The sequence below is a fragment of the Sander lucioperca genome, chromosome 11, assembly GCF_008315115.2.
Source record: "Sander lucioperca isolate FBNREF2018 chromosome 11, SLUC_FBN_1.2, whole genome shotgun sequence".
NCBI lineage: Eukaryota > Metazoa > Chordata > Actinopteri > Perciformes > Percidae > Sander > Sander lucioperca.
In genome coordinates, this window is record NC_050183.1 from 5,900,891 (window position 1) to 5,915,731 (window position 14,841).

The 14,841-nt window shown below is 40.8% G+C and overlaps 2 protein-coding genes across 7 annotated transcripts in view; both read left to right on the top strand.

The window, feature by feature from the left end:
• Positions 1-6,429, top strand: part of hnrnpm (heterogeneous nuclear ribonucleoprotein M) — a 7,669-nt gene extending 1,240 nt beyond the window's left edge. The window contains exons 3-16 of one of the 5 annotated variants that reach the window (XM_031307162.2): positions 1,519-1,571; positions 2,277-2,284; positions 2,463-2,556; positions 2,649-2,912; positions 3,228-3,381; positions 3,498-3,547; positions 3,637-3,706; positions 4,161-4,277; positions 4,362-4,418; positions 4,764-4,832; positions 4,928-5,029; positions 5,158-5,741; positions 5,836-5,887; positions 5,985-6,429. In XM_031307162.2, the coding sequence (XP_031163022.1) occupies positions 1,519-1,571; positions 2,277-2,284; positions 2,463-2,556; positions 2,649-2,912; positions 3,228-3,381; positions 3,498-3,547; positions 3,637-3,706; positions 4,161-4,277; positions 4,362-4,418; positions 4,764-4,832; positions 4,928-5,029; positions 5,158-5,741; positions 5,836-5,887; positions 5,985-6,148 (1,838 nt within the window). In that variant the 3' untranslated portion in view covers positions 6,149-6,429. The remainder of the gene's footprint in view (positions 1-1,518; positions 1,572-2,276; positions 2,285-2,462; positions 2,557-2,648; positions 2,913-3,227; positions 3,382-3,497; positions 3,548-3,636; positions 3,707-4,160; positions 4,278-4,361; positions 4,419-4,763; positions 4,833-4,927; positions 5,030-5,157; positions 5,742-5,835; positions 5,888-5,984) is intronic. The other 4 variants (XM_031307164.2, XM_031307163.2, XM_031307166.2 and 1 more) reach the window with 4 other exon arrangements.
• Positions 6,430-6,656: 227 nt separating this feature from the next.
• Positions 6,657-14,546, top strand: timm44 (translocase of inner mitochondrial membrane 44 homolog (yeast)). 2 transcript variants are annotated; one of them, XM_031307167.2, is made up of 13 exons: positions 6,657-6,782; positions 7,230-7,334; positions 7,878-8,081; positions 8,177-8,257; positions 8,387-8,536; positions 8,748-8,884; positions 9,362-9,447; positions 10,672-10,764; positions 11,267-11,391; positions 11,659-11,709; positions 11,914-12,003; positions 12,622-12,732; positions 13,718-14,546. In XM_031307167.2, exons 1-13 carry the CDS (start codon positions 6,753-6,755, stop codon positions 13,835-13,837), a joined length of 1,383 nt encoding a protein of 460 aa, XP_031163027.1. In that variant the 5' UTR covers positions 6,657-6,752; the 3' UTR covers positions 13,838-14,546. The 2 variants fall into 2 exon arrangements, with proteins under 2 accessions (XP_031163027.1, XP_031163028.1); XM_031307168.2 differs by having other exon boundaries at positions 7,902-8,081.
• The last annotated feature ends 295 nt before the right edge of the window (positions 14,547-14,841 follow it).

Genomic DNA, 14,841 nt, shown 5'->3' on the forward strand with positions numbered 1-14,841 from the left:
TTTGTTTGACCACTGAAGCTTTGGAGGGCTTTTGGGAATTTGTGCAGAAACTTAAGTTGTACAATGTTGCTCGAGATCTCGTGAGAGTTATCTGGAACAAAGGTTTTGGACGAGGTCCCTCTCATTTGTCCGTCAACTAAAGGAGTTGCTGCAGACTTGCACAAGTGCTGTGAACCTGGATGTTAGACTGAACATTTATTCTTCATCGAGATTACTAAAACCTATTGTGGTTTTTGTGAAGTGGGGGTTGTACATGTGTAAATCTGGTCCACTATTGTGAAAAATCCAATGGCTTAGGATCATGTGCGACACATTGAGATGTTTTTTCCCATGAAAAAACATACAGTACATTGCTGTAACGTAATGAGTTTGCCCAGAAACAAGGGACAAGTTGCTCTCAGCTGCAACATATAATTAACAGTAAAAACACGAGCTCTCATGATTTCTAAATAAGTAAAACATTTGGAGACCTGTCAAATGAAATAATTTGTGATGCAGCAACTTTCAGCAGGGATTAGGCGTAAGTGGTCTCTTAAATGTACAATATGGATTTACATGTGCTGTTATTCATGTGATAGTACTTGTAGTTATGGGGTATTGGAAAGCGTTAGATGTATTATAAGTAATGCACTAAATTGGCATTAACTTGAAGTTAAAGCATGTGTTAAAGGCACAATCCTTATTCAGAAGGAGTGCCTCGTATTCGTTTTATGACAACTGACTGTGGAGTTAAATTGCATTTTCTCTTTTAGGTGTGACCTTGACAAGCAAATGTTTTCTCAGCAGATCTCCATGTTGTGCCAAACACGGCTATGCGTTGGGGATTTCTTTGGGGTACAGGTCTACAAAATGAAGCAACTTCTTAGGCACTGTCCTTGTCTCTAGAGGTTTGGTCACTGATGTCCATTCGTTGAACAGACACGTGATCTGGAACGAAGGCGTGGCTGTGGTCGACGCTGAATCAAAATTTGGATATTGTGCGTTTTAAGGAACAGGTCCACTTTTAAGAACATGTTTGCAGTTAGAAGTTTATTTCCACTAAGAGCTTGCCTTCATTAAGATTATGGTAAATTTGTATAGCTGTAGGTTTCCTCTTAGGCTCAGTTGATGGGCGAATGTATTGATGCATTGGCCTGATGTTTAAAATGGAGATATTTGACAAAGTATTCACAGGTTTGCAATGAAATGGTGAAAAGGTGGTGTTCACGGAATTATATCCAAATAGGCAGGCTGATGGCCATTTCAACAGTTGTTGTCCTCAGTCTATTGCTTTTGGTGCTTCGGAATTCCAACAAGGACAGGCTAAGAAGTCTTATTTTATTTAAAAAAAGACCCAAGCTTGCTTTTTGTAGACCTGTACCATATTGTGCTGCTGCTGAGGTGCTGGGGGAAGGCGCAGGACTGGCAGTCTGAGCTCACTGTCACCGGCCGCCCTACTTGTGTGTCTGCTCTAAACCCCCATTGTTCTCTCGGCTTCTCTCCCCTTGGTGTGTGTCGTCTCTGGAATCTGATTTGTAGTGGGTGAGGTAACGTACGTGGAACACTTAATGGACGCAGAAGGCAAATCGAGGGTAAGTGCAAATACATACAAATAAAACATGAATAATCCTAGACAAACCTGTGTTTGTCAGCTTTGGTGTCTTTATTTTCATTTTTGGGAATTGTTCAGCTTCAGAAACCTGGCGGAGTGTGTGAGATGGTGACATGCCGGAGGCGTGTTTTATTTGGTGTCGTCAGTGGCACTGACTTGAGGTCATCTCGAGGGTTGATGCTCTTATAAAAGGACTTCAGCTTTCTTTGTAGCCAATCCTGTGGGATTGCAGTATCTCCCTTTTGGTTGCTGGATTTGCTCCTCATGAACTAAAGGGGTCTCTGCAAGCGGTTGTTACAAGGCTGTTAGATGGTTGTTAAATATAACTCATTCCGCAGAACTGCTTTACTGGAAACGTCAATACCTTAGTAATCCTATCTCACTGTGGATTACCTGCCCTTTTGGATGTTGGGAAAGATACATTTTAATATTCACCAGACTTGCCTGCATTGTGTTAGTGACTGGGATAAAATGAGATCTTAAAATTGTAATTTTATTTGAAAGCACAGAGTTGTGGTCAAGGCGATAGGCTTGTGTGGTGTTGAACTTGTGATTGTGCATGACATTCTCTTTTTGCTTACATTTTATCTATTAAAACATCTATTTTAACCATTGCTTTTACTAATTTCAATTATTCTTTACTCCTTTTTGGTGCGGCCTGTTCTGGTGTCTTCAATCAACAAAGGGTTGTGCGTAAGTAGTCTATCCATTTTATCATTTTCAATTGTTTGCGTCAATGCTTCTTCAGATTAACAAAACTGAATGCTACAATCCTGCTTAAGTTAACCAAGTCGAACGTGCACCAGTGTCTGTTAAAGATCTAGGAGTTTGTTTGATTCCTCTCACATGATATACTGTATATTTCTGTCAGTGTTGTTGAGTTTAGGACTGAAGAGCTAATGAAGAAAGCAGTGGAGAAGGTCAACAAGCACAACCTCAATGGACGACCCCTAAAAGTGAAAGAGGTATGCCATATCTAGACTGACCAGAGAGAAGCAGTGAGATCAAAATGTCAGGTGTGGATTTTCCTGAGTCATAGTTTCATGCTTTTTATTAGGACCCTGATGGTGTGATTGCTCAGAGAGAAATCAACAAGGCTCAAGGTGGAGGCCCTCCAGGAGGCCATGGCGGAATGGGAGCAATGGGAGGAATGGGTGGAATGGGCGGAATGGATCGCATGAACATGGATCGAATGGGCCCTGGACCGAATGGCTCCATGGTCAACATTCCTCCTAGCCTGATGAACAACCCCAACATCCCCAATGAGATCATCCACGGTCTCCAGGCTGGAAGGATTGGCAGCACTGTCTTTGTGGCTAATGTGAGGCTTCCAGAGTATTTTTTATTTATTTTTTCATTGTTTTACTATCCAAAAAACACCAAATGTATGGAATTAAGTGATGTGAAAAAAGCAAAGCAGCAAATACATCTTCAAAATTGTTGCCCAACCATAATTAGTATTTTTATTTTATAAATGACTTTACTGACTAATAGTTTCAGCATTAGTGTACAGCTGGTAATTGAATCAAACCGTATTGTTGGTAGGAACATGGTGAGAACGTTAGTATAGTCTGCCTTTTTGCCTAACCTGTGGATAAACAAGTAACTAGCTCTTAACATTGTTCCTTCCCTACAGCTTGACTATAAAGTGGGCTGGAAGAAGCTGAAAGAGGTATTCAGCATGGCGGGCATGGTGGTAAGGGCTGACATTCTGGAAGACAAGGATGGGAAAAGCAGAGGCATGGGCACAGTTACATTTGATATGCCCATTGAAGCCGTCCAAGCTGTCTGTATCCTTTTTGAAACTCGTTGAATTGGGATCCATTTGTGTATGCGTAACTGTTAATTCAGGAGAATCACATTGTTTAAAAAAGTCTATGGTACGCTTTCCTTAATGGTTTCACAGCTATGTTTAATGGGCAGCTGTTATTTAACAGAGTCATGCACGTCAAACTGGTATGTTGCCTAAAGCTCACTCACTGTACATTGGATCACATTATGATTTTGGAGCGCATAGTCTAAATGCATTTGTTTGCTTTTGTCAGGATGAGAAGTCCCTGCCCAAAGATTTTGGACCACCGGACAGAGCTGCTGCTGCTGCTGCCGCTCTTCCCCGTAAGTATACACGTAGCTTTCTTCACTGGGATAAAAAAAAACGTATTAAACAAATAAAATAAAGTAAATAAAATACTTTAAATGACTCAGGGTAGTTCAGTATCATAACCACAGTATCCTTGCTGGTTACTTCAGTTTGGTGCAGAACGTCATCTGTGATCTTTCTTTGTATTGGGTGTTGAGGAAAAACACCAAGGTAGCAACAGTGACACTATTGGCCACTTACATATTGCCCAAGTTAAACTATGACGTACTGAAGATTTTGATATTAAACGTACCTTTCACAGTGGTTCGCACGCCTTGAGCCCAGCAGTTTTGATACCAAACATTGATACCACAAAATAATAATACTGTGGATAGTTTTTTTTTTTTTTTTTTTTTTTTTTTTTCAATTTATTTCTACATACACATCATTTCCTGTGTATGTCTTACTGTAGCCATTTTGTCTGCCCAGGTGGTCTGAGTGGTATTGGTTTGGGCCTGGGACCTGGTGGCCAGCCCATTGATGCTAACCAGCTCAATAGAGGAGGAGGAGGAGGTGGTGGAGGAATGGGCAACATGGGCCCTGGAGGTAACTAGCTCCAGTGTTTTTGTTAAACCTTGAATAAAAGACGCCAGTGAATCCGTTGCTTATGATTACTCTTCTCCCTTGTAGGAATGGATGGAATGGGCTTTGGCAACATGGGAGGACGTATGGGAGGAGGCGGAGGCGGTATGTACAGAAGTTTTTAAAGTAGCCCTTACTGTATTTACCTCAACTACTGAATTTACTGCAAAATCCACACTTTAACTATCACATTATACTCTTTCCAACAATTCATGGTATAATTCAAGTCTTTTAAAGAATGTTACTGGGAAACATTTGCAATAAAGTTTTTAATTCTGTCACAAATGGCCTAACAGTGGAGCACAGCAAAATGGAATGTTGTATAAATTGTCAATTTTATATTTCATGTACCCAGACAAAGGGTATCAGGCACCAGATTTCTATACCTAGCCCGTCCACCTGTCTCTGGTTGTGCCCTCCTGATATTAACTCTCTTCTCCACTTTTCTAGGAATGGACAACTTTGGAGGAATGAACAACATGGATCGTTTTGGTTCTTCAGGAATGGGCAGGATGAACGGTAAGAAGACCTTTTGTTAAGCACTCCAAAGCAAGCGTGGAAGACTTTCACGTTTTGCTGGATGTTTCTAATGGTTTCATCTCTTGCATTGTCAGAGATGGACCGTGGGATTGGTGGTGCTTTTGACAGGGAGTTTGGGCGGAATGAAATGGGAATGTCTCGCAATAATTTTGGAGACTCCTTTGAAAGAGGAATGGGTTAGTATTTTCAGGATTTTGTTGAAATTCCTCTGATAACTACTCTGTTAAGCCTCATCAGATGTAACGCTCACTTCAGCTTAGACGGTTGATATAACTTTTATTTTTTTATTTTTATTTTTTTTAAGGAAACTCTCTGGGTATGGACCGCATGAACTCTGGGATGGACCGCCTGGGAACCAGCATGGATCGCATGGCAGGGATGGACCGGATGGGCATGGACAGGATGGACCGTGGGTCTGACCTGGACAGACTAGGTTCTGGGTTCGACCGGATGGGTTCGGGGATGGACCGGCTGGGGCCCAGTATGGACAGGCTTGGACCTGGCCTGGACCGTATGAGCTCCAGCATGGACCGCCTCGGCCCAGCTGGGTTTGAACGCTTGGGCCCGTCTGGTTTGGATCGCATGGGTTCTGGCCTGGACTTTGGCTCCCCAATGGGTATGGATCGCATGGGCAACACCGGGCTTGACAGAATGGCCAGCAGCTTTGACCGCATTGGCTCAGCTGGAGGAATTGAGCGCTTCCCCTCCGGTGGCCTCGACCGCATGAGCTCTAGCATGGATCGGATGGGGTCTGGAGGTGTTGGTGGTCAGTTTGATCGCTCTGCTGACATGGATCGTGGATTTGGTGGGAATTCCTTTGGAGGAGCTGGAGGGCCTGGGACTGGGGGAGGCAATGTCAGGAAGGGATGCCAGATCTTTGTCAGAAATGTAAGTATTTATCTGCAGGGTAGTTGGGCTTTAATAATTTGATCGGTATCTTCTCGCGTATGATTAAATTAAATTTGGAATTTTTGTTTTTCAGCTGCCATTTGACTTCAACTGGAAGATGCTGAAGGATACCTTCAACACATGCGGTAAGAGTAGTTTTTTATTTTATAAATATCAAATTAACTATTGCTTGCTGTTTCACATTTAAGATGACTTCTAACATTGGTGTTCTTCGTTCTGCAGGCATGGTTCAGTATGCTGATATTAAGATGGAGAACGGCAAGTCCAAGGGCTGTGGCGTGGTTCGCTTCGACACCCCTGAAACTGCGGAGCGCGTCTGCCGGACCATGAATGGCTATCGGCTGAATGGAAGAGAAATTGATGTTAGGATTGATAGGAATGCATAAGCTATTTAAACATCTGACATTTCATTTAGTCCACATGTCCAAATGCTCTATCATCTGAATTGCCCTTCAGCACATTCATATTAGATTCACTTGGTTTGTTAGATATTTGTCACAGTGAAAGTTATTAGTAATTTGTCATTGTCGGGAGTGTTTTAGTTTTTGCTTAAATTTTACTTTTTTTAGAGACCAAATTTTTAATTTTTTTTCTGTCATGCTTCAGCTGTCATTGCCTTTGTTGTATAAGGTGTTTTGATAAATAAATCTCAGTATTTGAAATATTTGTATTTGGTTTGTTTTTGTTATTGCATTGCCTGTCAATAATAGTGGACTTGCCAGTCAAACAGATGAGATTATCAACTTATAGATTTCTTGTGATTGAAGTACTTAACACTATTTAGTCACGTATTAACACTTGGTTGGACAGTTTTACTTGTTAACGATAAGGACGACGCTAGTGTAATGGTGTGGAGAAATGCATGTAGTCAAATGATGCCATTTTAACCAATTAAATGGGGGTAAAGCGCACGGAGGGATATGCTCTGGTGTCAAATGAGCACTCAAGACCCCCCCTAGTGGAAATGAAAGGTCAGTCATTACATTCAAGATGGCGACCCCCTTGTATCAGTGTTACCAGGTGAGTGCTTTGGACTTGGGGGTTAAATATCAGCATTTAAACCCCACGGAATGGTAAGGGGAGAACTTCAACGGTATATTTAAACTACCATGTTCACCAGAGACTGGAAGTGAGTTTTGTTTGTTTTTTCTGACCAAGATGCTAACGTACCGTTCGCTAGCTAAGTTAGCTCTTTGAATAGTAAGCCGTCCAGCTGGCGTTTGAACTCTGAAGCCAGGACGAAGTCAAGTAAAATGTCAACTTGGGTATCTAGCTGCATGTTCTGACTCCCCCACCATGCATTGTAATTGACTATATTTTGATTATAAACGCAATCACTTATTTTCTCCTTTTCTTCTAACATTAATGACGTTTCAGTTAAATATTACGTCGTGTGATTGTCAGTAGCTGCGCGGTTATCGAGAAGTCTACTAAAGTTTGAGGGTGACTTCATATGTCTGTCTCCAGATATGTGTGAGAAGAGGCTTGGTGGCATTCCCTTCCTCTTACCTGCTACTTCACAACAGACCCAATGTTTACAGGATACGTGGGGTCCTCACATGCTCTTCACAGGTAGGAACACCTGACATAAACTATTACTTTAATATTCTGTTTCTTTTCTTTTCTTTTCTTTTTTTATCTGTGGAGCGGTTTTCTGGTTTTAGGTTGGATTATGCTGTCAACCCCAACACAGCTCCCTGCAGTTTTATTTAAAAAAAAAAAAAAAAAAAAAAGAGTTTAATATTTGTGTTTTGGTTTTTGGATAGTATTGTTGTAACCTAGCAAAATGAACACGCAATCAGTTGCAAGTTTATACCTAGCTAAAACCAATACAGTCTACAACAGTCCTGCTCTTGTTTAGAGCTCTGAAGAAAGCACACGTTTGCTGAAACAGCTCTTGGCATGAAGTCTGCTACGGTGCATATCTATCATTCTAATGTGCTCCTGCTGTCTTTGCAAGTTATCATACTTGTTTTCTATCTAAAGTTTACCAAGGCATTTTGAGCAGTAGGGAACATCTCCACTGCAGGTCGTAAGTTTAAGTTTAATTGAACTGCTCCAGACATGCTTGGAGTAAATTAATCGTATGTGTTGTTTCTTATTTATACCAACAAGGTGCCTTGGTCACCCCATCTGCAGGTAAGGCATTTGTCAGGGGAGAGAGGCGGTGGCAGAAAAGGTTTCCTGGGGGAGCTTCTGGAAAACATTAAGCAGGAGCTTAACAAGAACAAAGAAATGAAAGACAACATCAAGAAGTTCCGGGAAGAGGCTAAAAAACTGGAGGAGTCAGATGCATTGAAACAAGCTCGAAGAAAATTTGTTAGTATTTGGCCACACAAATACAGCATTTCTATCCATTTTATTTTGAAAAGCTAGTGTTAGATTTGCAAATGCCCCTTGTGTCTTTTTCTCAGAAAACTATAGAGTCTGAAACAGTGAAGACCTCCGATGTTCTTAGGAAAAAGTTGGGAACCATCTCTGAGACAGTTAAAGAGGTAAGTGAGTATCTCAATCAGATGCAGGCCTTTCTTTTGATGCCATATGATAGATATGCTATTCATGTTGATCCATCCACCCTTACAAGGTGTGTGTATGTGTGTGTGTGTGTGTGTCTATGTGGACAGGGGCTAGAGGAGGTCAGCCGTTCAGATATTGGGAAGAAAATCAAGGATGGAATGGAGGAAGCAGCCAAAACAGCGAAGACCTCAGCAGAGTCCGTCTCTAAAAGTGGAGAGATGTTGGGGAAGACTGGAGCGTTCAGAGCAATATCAAAGGTATGGAGTCACTGGTGCAGATATATTTCCCTGTTCACCAAAAGTTAAACTGCATTTGTTGGTTTTTGTTTGTCTCTGTTTCACTGTTAGGGGAATAATGTGTCATGTTACATTCATAGAAACTGAAAGGAACACAAAGTCCTGAAAAGGATACACCTGAATACTGGTACTTATTAGTTCTCTCGTCTGCTATCTGTTCGTCTGTTTTCAGGGCATGGAGAGTGTAAAGAAAGACATTGGTGACCTGGGTCACACTGGCCCTTACCGGCCTCCTGCCAGACTCAGGAAGAGGAGTGAGTTCTCCTCCAAGGGGGCAGGGGATGGCAGCAAGGTCTTCGAAGCCAACGAGTACGTGAGTGCCCTCTGCTTTGCCCTGATACTGAGAGGGGAACGCCCCTCATGTTCAAAGATGGCTGATATGGCTTCATACAGTCTAATCCTTATTAAAAATACAGCAAGTGACAGCAACTCAAAGCTGAAAAACTGTGAGAGCTGAGAATCTCATCTTGTCAGGTACCAAGAGACTCAGCAACCTTATCTGAACTACTATTAGGGAAACATTACAGTTTGCTGAGATAAGCAAACTGTTGTCTAAGTTTTCCAGAAGAGAAACTGGTGAGTGGTCTGTGGTCATACTGTGTTTTAAAATGGGTGGTACAATTCTCAAAGCTGAACCTTGATAGTATTCCCAATCGTTTGTTTTACATTTAGTTAATTGTTCTAGCCTTTCTGGCTTAAATGTGATGGTCAGCATGACCGCAGAAAGTCAACAGGAACACCTGTTTCCCTCCCACTATTTGAAGCTTTACTTTGTGTGTTCTTTAGGGAAGCAATGGGTGTGGTGCTCCACAAAGACTCAAAATGGTACCAGCAGTGGAAGGACTTCAAAGACAACAATATGGTCTTTAACAGTAAGTACTAACTGATCTATTTCTGTCTGCATCCTTGGAGTCCAAGGCAACTAGCGTAAAGAGGCTTTAAATATGCAATTTTATGTGGGAAATGAGTCATAAATGGAGAACACCCCCCCCCCCATTTAATTGCCAAGTTGTAATTAGAGCAACAACATGGTGGGCATAGTTTGCAAGAGTTTGGGGGAAATGCACATCATCCAGGTTGTCCTGCATGTGATGCTGCTGTTGTGGGTTTTGCACAGCTCTGGTGAGATTAATAAATCAATGGCAAAATTGTCCAAGTGCTAAAACTTGTAAGCCTGGATGGCTTGGAACACTTTACTAACCTTAAAGTTTATGAGGCTCCACCTATAGGCATTTTCTGAAATAGTCAGTTAATAGAAGGTGCTGCTATGGGATTAGTTGGAGAGTGTGTAAAACAAAGGTACATCACTGCTGATTTCAGCTATGTAGCTATGTAAGATAGCTGTTGTTGCAGCATCAATACTTTTTACTCCATCCTAAATACAACATAAGTTTTCAGTAATTGGATAAATCAATGGCAGATCTTTTTTTTGGCTGATTTAAGTCAGAAAAAGAATTGCCCTCCTGTAGCTCCAGTTATGGAATTGGTAATATGGGACTTAATCTACAGATAACCTGTGTCTGCACAATATATCTTACACAGCAACACATGGTATATGTCATGTTTTAAAGGATTTTAATTCAGTGCTGTGAAAGACTGAAGTTTTTAAATGCAATGGAGCTCAGATACTTCTCTGCCTCTCGAACCCCAGCACATTGGATATTGCTTGTTGAAGGTGTCTATCCCCCCTTTCCTTTTTATCTGCACTAATAAAATAAAAAAGACCCCAAAAAAATATGTTTGTTTATTTATCAGGCCATGAATTGGAATCATACAATGATTCATCAATCACCCAGCAGCGACGCACAGCAGCATTTTGCTGAGCCTCAGTTTTTAGCCTTTTCATTCCTCACATTGTCCAACCAGCAAGCCCTGTGGGAGTTCATATTTTTGACAGGAAGAATTATGTCTAATCTCTGTATATGAACTTGATATGAATTTTTTGAAGAATTTGCTGATCTAAGAGAAGAGTGTGTGTGTGTGTGTGTGTGTGTGTGTGTGTGTGTGTGTGTGTGTGTGTGTGTGTGTGTGTGTGTGTGTGTGTCTCAGGTTTCAACTTAAAATCTAACATGCTCTCATTCGTACGTTCACTGTAGGGTTCTTTGAAATGAAGATGAAGTATGATGAGAGTGACAACGCCCTCATCAGAGCAACTCGTGCTGTCACCGACAAGATGACTGACATCATAGGTGAGAGACTTCTGGTTTAATAGTCTGCATTAATCACACTGAGAGGTTGAATCAAGTGATAACAGAAGAAACAATGCTTGTGTGTACTTCACGTTAACTACAAGTACCTATAAATTCTGTAAAGATTTGTATCATATAAACGTGTGTGTATGTGTATATATATATATATATATATATATTCTACAGCTTAAAGGAATGTCTAGTTGTTTTTCTTTTCATTTTTATTAGAGGTAGATTTAGTTTTCATCACATAACTAGATTACAAAATGAGATTGAGAAGCAAGGTAAGTAAATGGCCCAGATTGTGTAGTTTCAGTAAGACATGTTATGAATCCAGCAGTAGGTTGATATCAGCATGTTTACCTCAGAAAAATACACCATACAAGATGCAAACTTCTTTTGTCACAAAATACATGTCACTATTTGGCCACAGTCTGTTCTGCTGCTCATTATCTGTTTGCTAAATGCCATGTGTTTCCTGTCCCTGTTCATGTGTATTTAGGTGGGCTGTTTTCTAAGACAGAGATGTCTGAAGTACTCACAGAGATTTTGAAGGCGGACCCATCCTTTGACAAAGATTCTTTCCTCAAGCAGTGTGAACGAGATATCATCCCCAATATACTGGAGGTAAGTTGTCCTGCAAACAACGCTGGTACCGGTGTCTGTTTCATTTAGTTCATTTGAGGAATGTTTTGTATAAATGGATCAAGTTGAGACAAACGCCTGACCTCAAGAAATGTTTTATTGTCATGCAACATTGAATTAAAGTAGATGTAATTAGGAATTTTGGATACTGATCAGGATGTCCACATAGATGTATAAAACATAAGTTCTGTCATCAGGTCTTGATTTACCCTTTCAGATGTTTCTCATGTGTGCTCTGTCTTCATTCAGGCGATGATCAGAGGGGAGCTGGAGATACTGAAGGACTGGTGTTATGAAGCGGTACGCCCTTTCTCACACACCGACACACTGACAGCTTGAAATGCTGAAACACAGTTACCATAGGCTTTTCTTGTTACTGAAATGTAATGACCACCGTGCTCACAGAGCTGATTGGCGGCATTGGTACACATATTGGGTGGGCAGCTTTTTATGAAATGTTAGTCATAATGTCTTCTCTTCTTTTTCTCCATATTGGGTGTGTAGACATACAGCCAGCTGGCACACCCAATTCAGCAAGGCAAGGCCATGGGACTTCAGTTCCACTCTAAGATCCTGGACATTGACAATATTGATGTAAGTTTCTCCAGACTACACCACACAAGATTAATAATAAAGCACGCCACCACACTCCCAGGTTTTGCTAAATCCCAGTAATTCATTAGTTTGCAATTAATACAGGTGTTTTGGGGAGTATTCAAAATTCCTAATATTAACATTTGGCCTCAGGCCAATAGCTGGTAATCTGGATGATAGTTGCTGGTTGTAATATTTTTACAAACAAATTCACATAAATGGTCATAAACAAGTGAAGCAGGTAATGGTGAGCATATTTTAAATTGTATTAAAAAAAAGAAATTAAGGATTAATTGCGTTGCAAATTAGCATAGACCATAAATGCTGTGGTGTGTGGCATAGGTTTACGCTACATACTTGTTCCTATACAAATTAAATAAATAAATAATAGATACTACTTGTCTTACTCTTCTATCTTTTTTATTAGCTTTGCACCTGCAATATAACAAATAACATATAGTTCTCAGACTGTGTTTAAGTTAAGTTGTCTCTATCAACCATAACTTCTATATTTTTAGATATCTCTTGAGCCATGATAAACTCCTTTTTAATACTTGAATGCTATCTAAAAATCAAGTTTGTTGGTTCAGTAAAGTATGTATGTATCCTCTACTCCAGTTGGCCATGGGGAAGATGATGGACCAGGGTCCCGTGCTGATTATAACTTTCCAGGCTCAGTTGGTCATGGTGATCCGAAACACCAAAGGAGAGGTGGTGGAGGGAGACCCTGTAAGTTACACACACACACACACACACACACACACACACACACACACACACACACACACACACACACACACACACACACACACACACACACGCTAACCTTAACCCTCACCCTAACCATAACCTAATTCTAACCCTAATCCTAAAACCAAGTCTTAACCCTTAAACAGCCCTTTAACCTTGTGGGGTCCAGCATTTTGGGCCCCACAAGGCTGTGCAGACCTCACAAGTATACTGTGTTCCCCGGTTTTTGGACCCTACGAATATAGTAAAACAAGCACACACACACACACACACACACACACACACACACACACACACACACGGATAAATACACAAACACCACTTGCATTTGTTGTGTGGTGTAGAAATAATACAAAACTTTAATCACACAAGTGTAAGAACTTCTTATAAATGATGCGAGAGAATGTTATAAGACAATTAAGCCACTTTTTATTTGGGCATGGCTTTTATTTTATTTAGACCCACGACCCAGAATAAAGCTTTATTGGTTATAAGTCAGCCGTACTGTCCACTCAAGGCCCTTCAGGGACACCTGTGATTGGTAAAGAAGTCAAGGTAGCCACTCAGTACCATGCTGCTGGCGTCTGCCCAGTGTTCAGATTAAAATACTACTGCAAGAGGATTAATGGTGGGTGAATTGTTTTATCAGCTGGATCCAAATGTCTGGACATTAACTGACAGACTCTGCCCTTATGGACTACAGTATTAAGTTTCTCCTACACCCACTCTCACTGTTCTTCACTCTGGGTAGCTGAATCTTTCTTACTACTTTATTGTCTGTTAATGGTCTCAGACTTGGCTTACATAAGGCTAACATAACCACAAAATATGTTTATATTTGATTTGTCTAAATCACATTTAAAGTGTGTGTGTGTGTGTGTGTGTCTGTCTTCTCCATTTTACAGTGATAAAGAAGAATTGAACAGTTTAGAATAAGTGTACCCATTTGCTTTTCTCCCTTCAGCAAAAAGTGCTCCGGATGATGTACGTGTGGGCTCTGTGTCGAGACCAGGAGGAGCTCAACCCATATGCTGCCTGGAGACTACTTGACATCTCCGCCTCTAGCACCGAGCAGATCCTCTAAGACTCTTTGATCCGCACAAAAGCAACAAACAAACAAAAAAAACAAAGCACTCGGAGAGAGAACATACTGTACCTGAACAGGCCCTGGAGCTGGCTGGGAAGGAGGAGGAGGAGGGGGGGGGGGTCATGGAGATGAGGAACAGACATGTGGGACATGGGCTCACCTCACAACAGAAATATTGTGGAGTAGTATTGCTAAATGCTCGGTGTTTCACGTTCTTGTTTTTACTTCACTGTCTTAAGGTTCAGTCACTGGGTTTCTTTAAATACCTGAGTTATTTCTAACTGTTCCTTTGGCTCACACTAGGGGGCAGTAGGCTACCAACAACTCTCATTCATCTTACTTTCTGCAATGCCTGTATGACTGTCCATTTATTGAAACTGTATGGTGTAAGGGCAACCGTTGTTAGCATTTAAGGGATACATTAAGTTATTTAACATTTACTATGAATACAAAGAAAAGGAAATGTGGAAACTGATTTTGCAGTGAGTCAAATCTCAGACGTCTCTGCCACACTTCCTCTGTCCATCAGTCCCACACACACACACACACACACTCCCTCTCTGAGGCGATGTTATCTTGGTGGTGTTGTGGCCAATCAGTGCTCTCCTAGGTCCTTGTTTGTATTATGATCGTCCACTGTAATTGTTAATATGTGAGAGTCTATATTTATTATGAAAAATAAAGTTGACCCCTGTTTTTCACACTAGCAGACATTTAAAAAAAAAAAATTCTATAAAGTATTTTTAACCGTATACCCTGCAAATGGTTAAGCTTCTCTTCAGATCAGGAGGATATCACATGATTCATTCTAGGGCAGTAGCTAATTATTATTTTTTAATTAAATCCTCAGGTGGGATTTCAGTGTTAGCTATATTTCCTTTGGGAGAAATGCTGTTTCTGAGTGATTTTTTTTGAACAGTTTTATTTCCAGAGCAGAGCTAAAGCACTCATTTGCTTTGAGTGAAATTTACCTTCCTTTATAAACTGGATTGTAGCGAGTT

What these genes read in the sequence shown, in the direction of transcription:
- timm44 (XM_031307167.2), top strand. Translation starts at nt 6,753, where the DNA reads ATGGCGACCCCCTTGTATCAGTGTTACCAG. An exon ending in AAGGTCTTCGAAGCCAACGA is followed by an intron (nt 8,885 to 9,361) that starts GTACGTGAGTGC and finishes TGTGTTCTTTAG; the next exon opens with GGAAGCAATGGGTGTGGTGC. An exon ending in CAACAATATGGTCTTTAACA is followed by an intron (nt 9,448 to 10,671) that starts GTAAGTACTAAC and finishes CGTTCACTGTAG; the next exon opens with GGTTCTTTGAAATGAAGATG.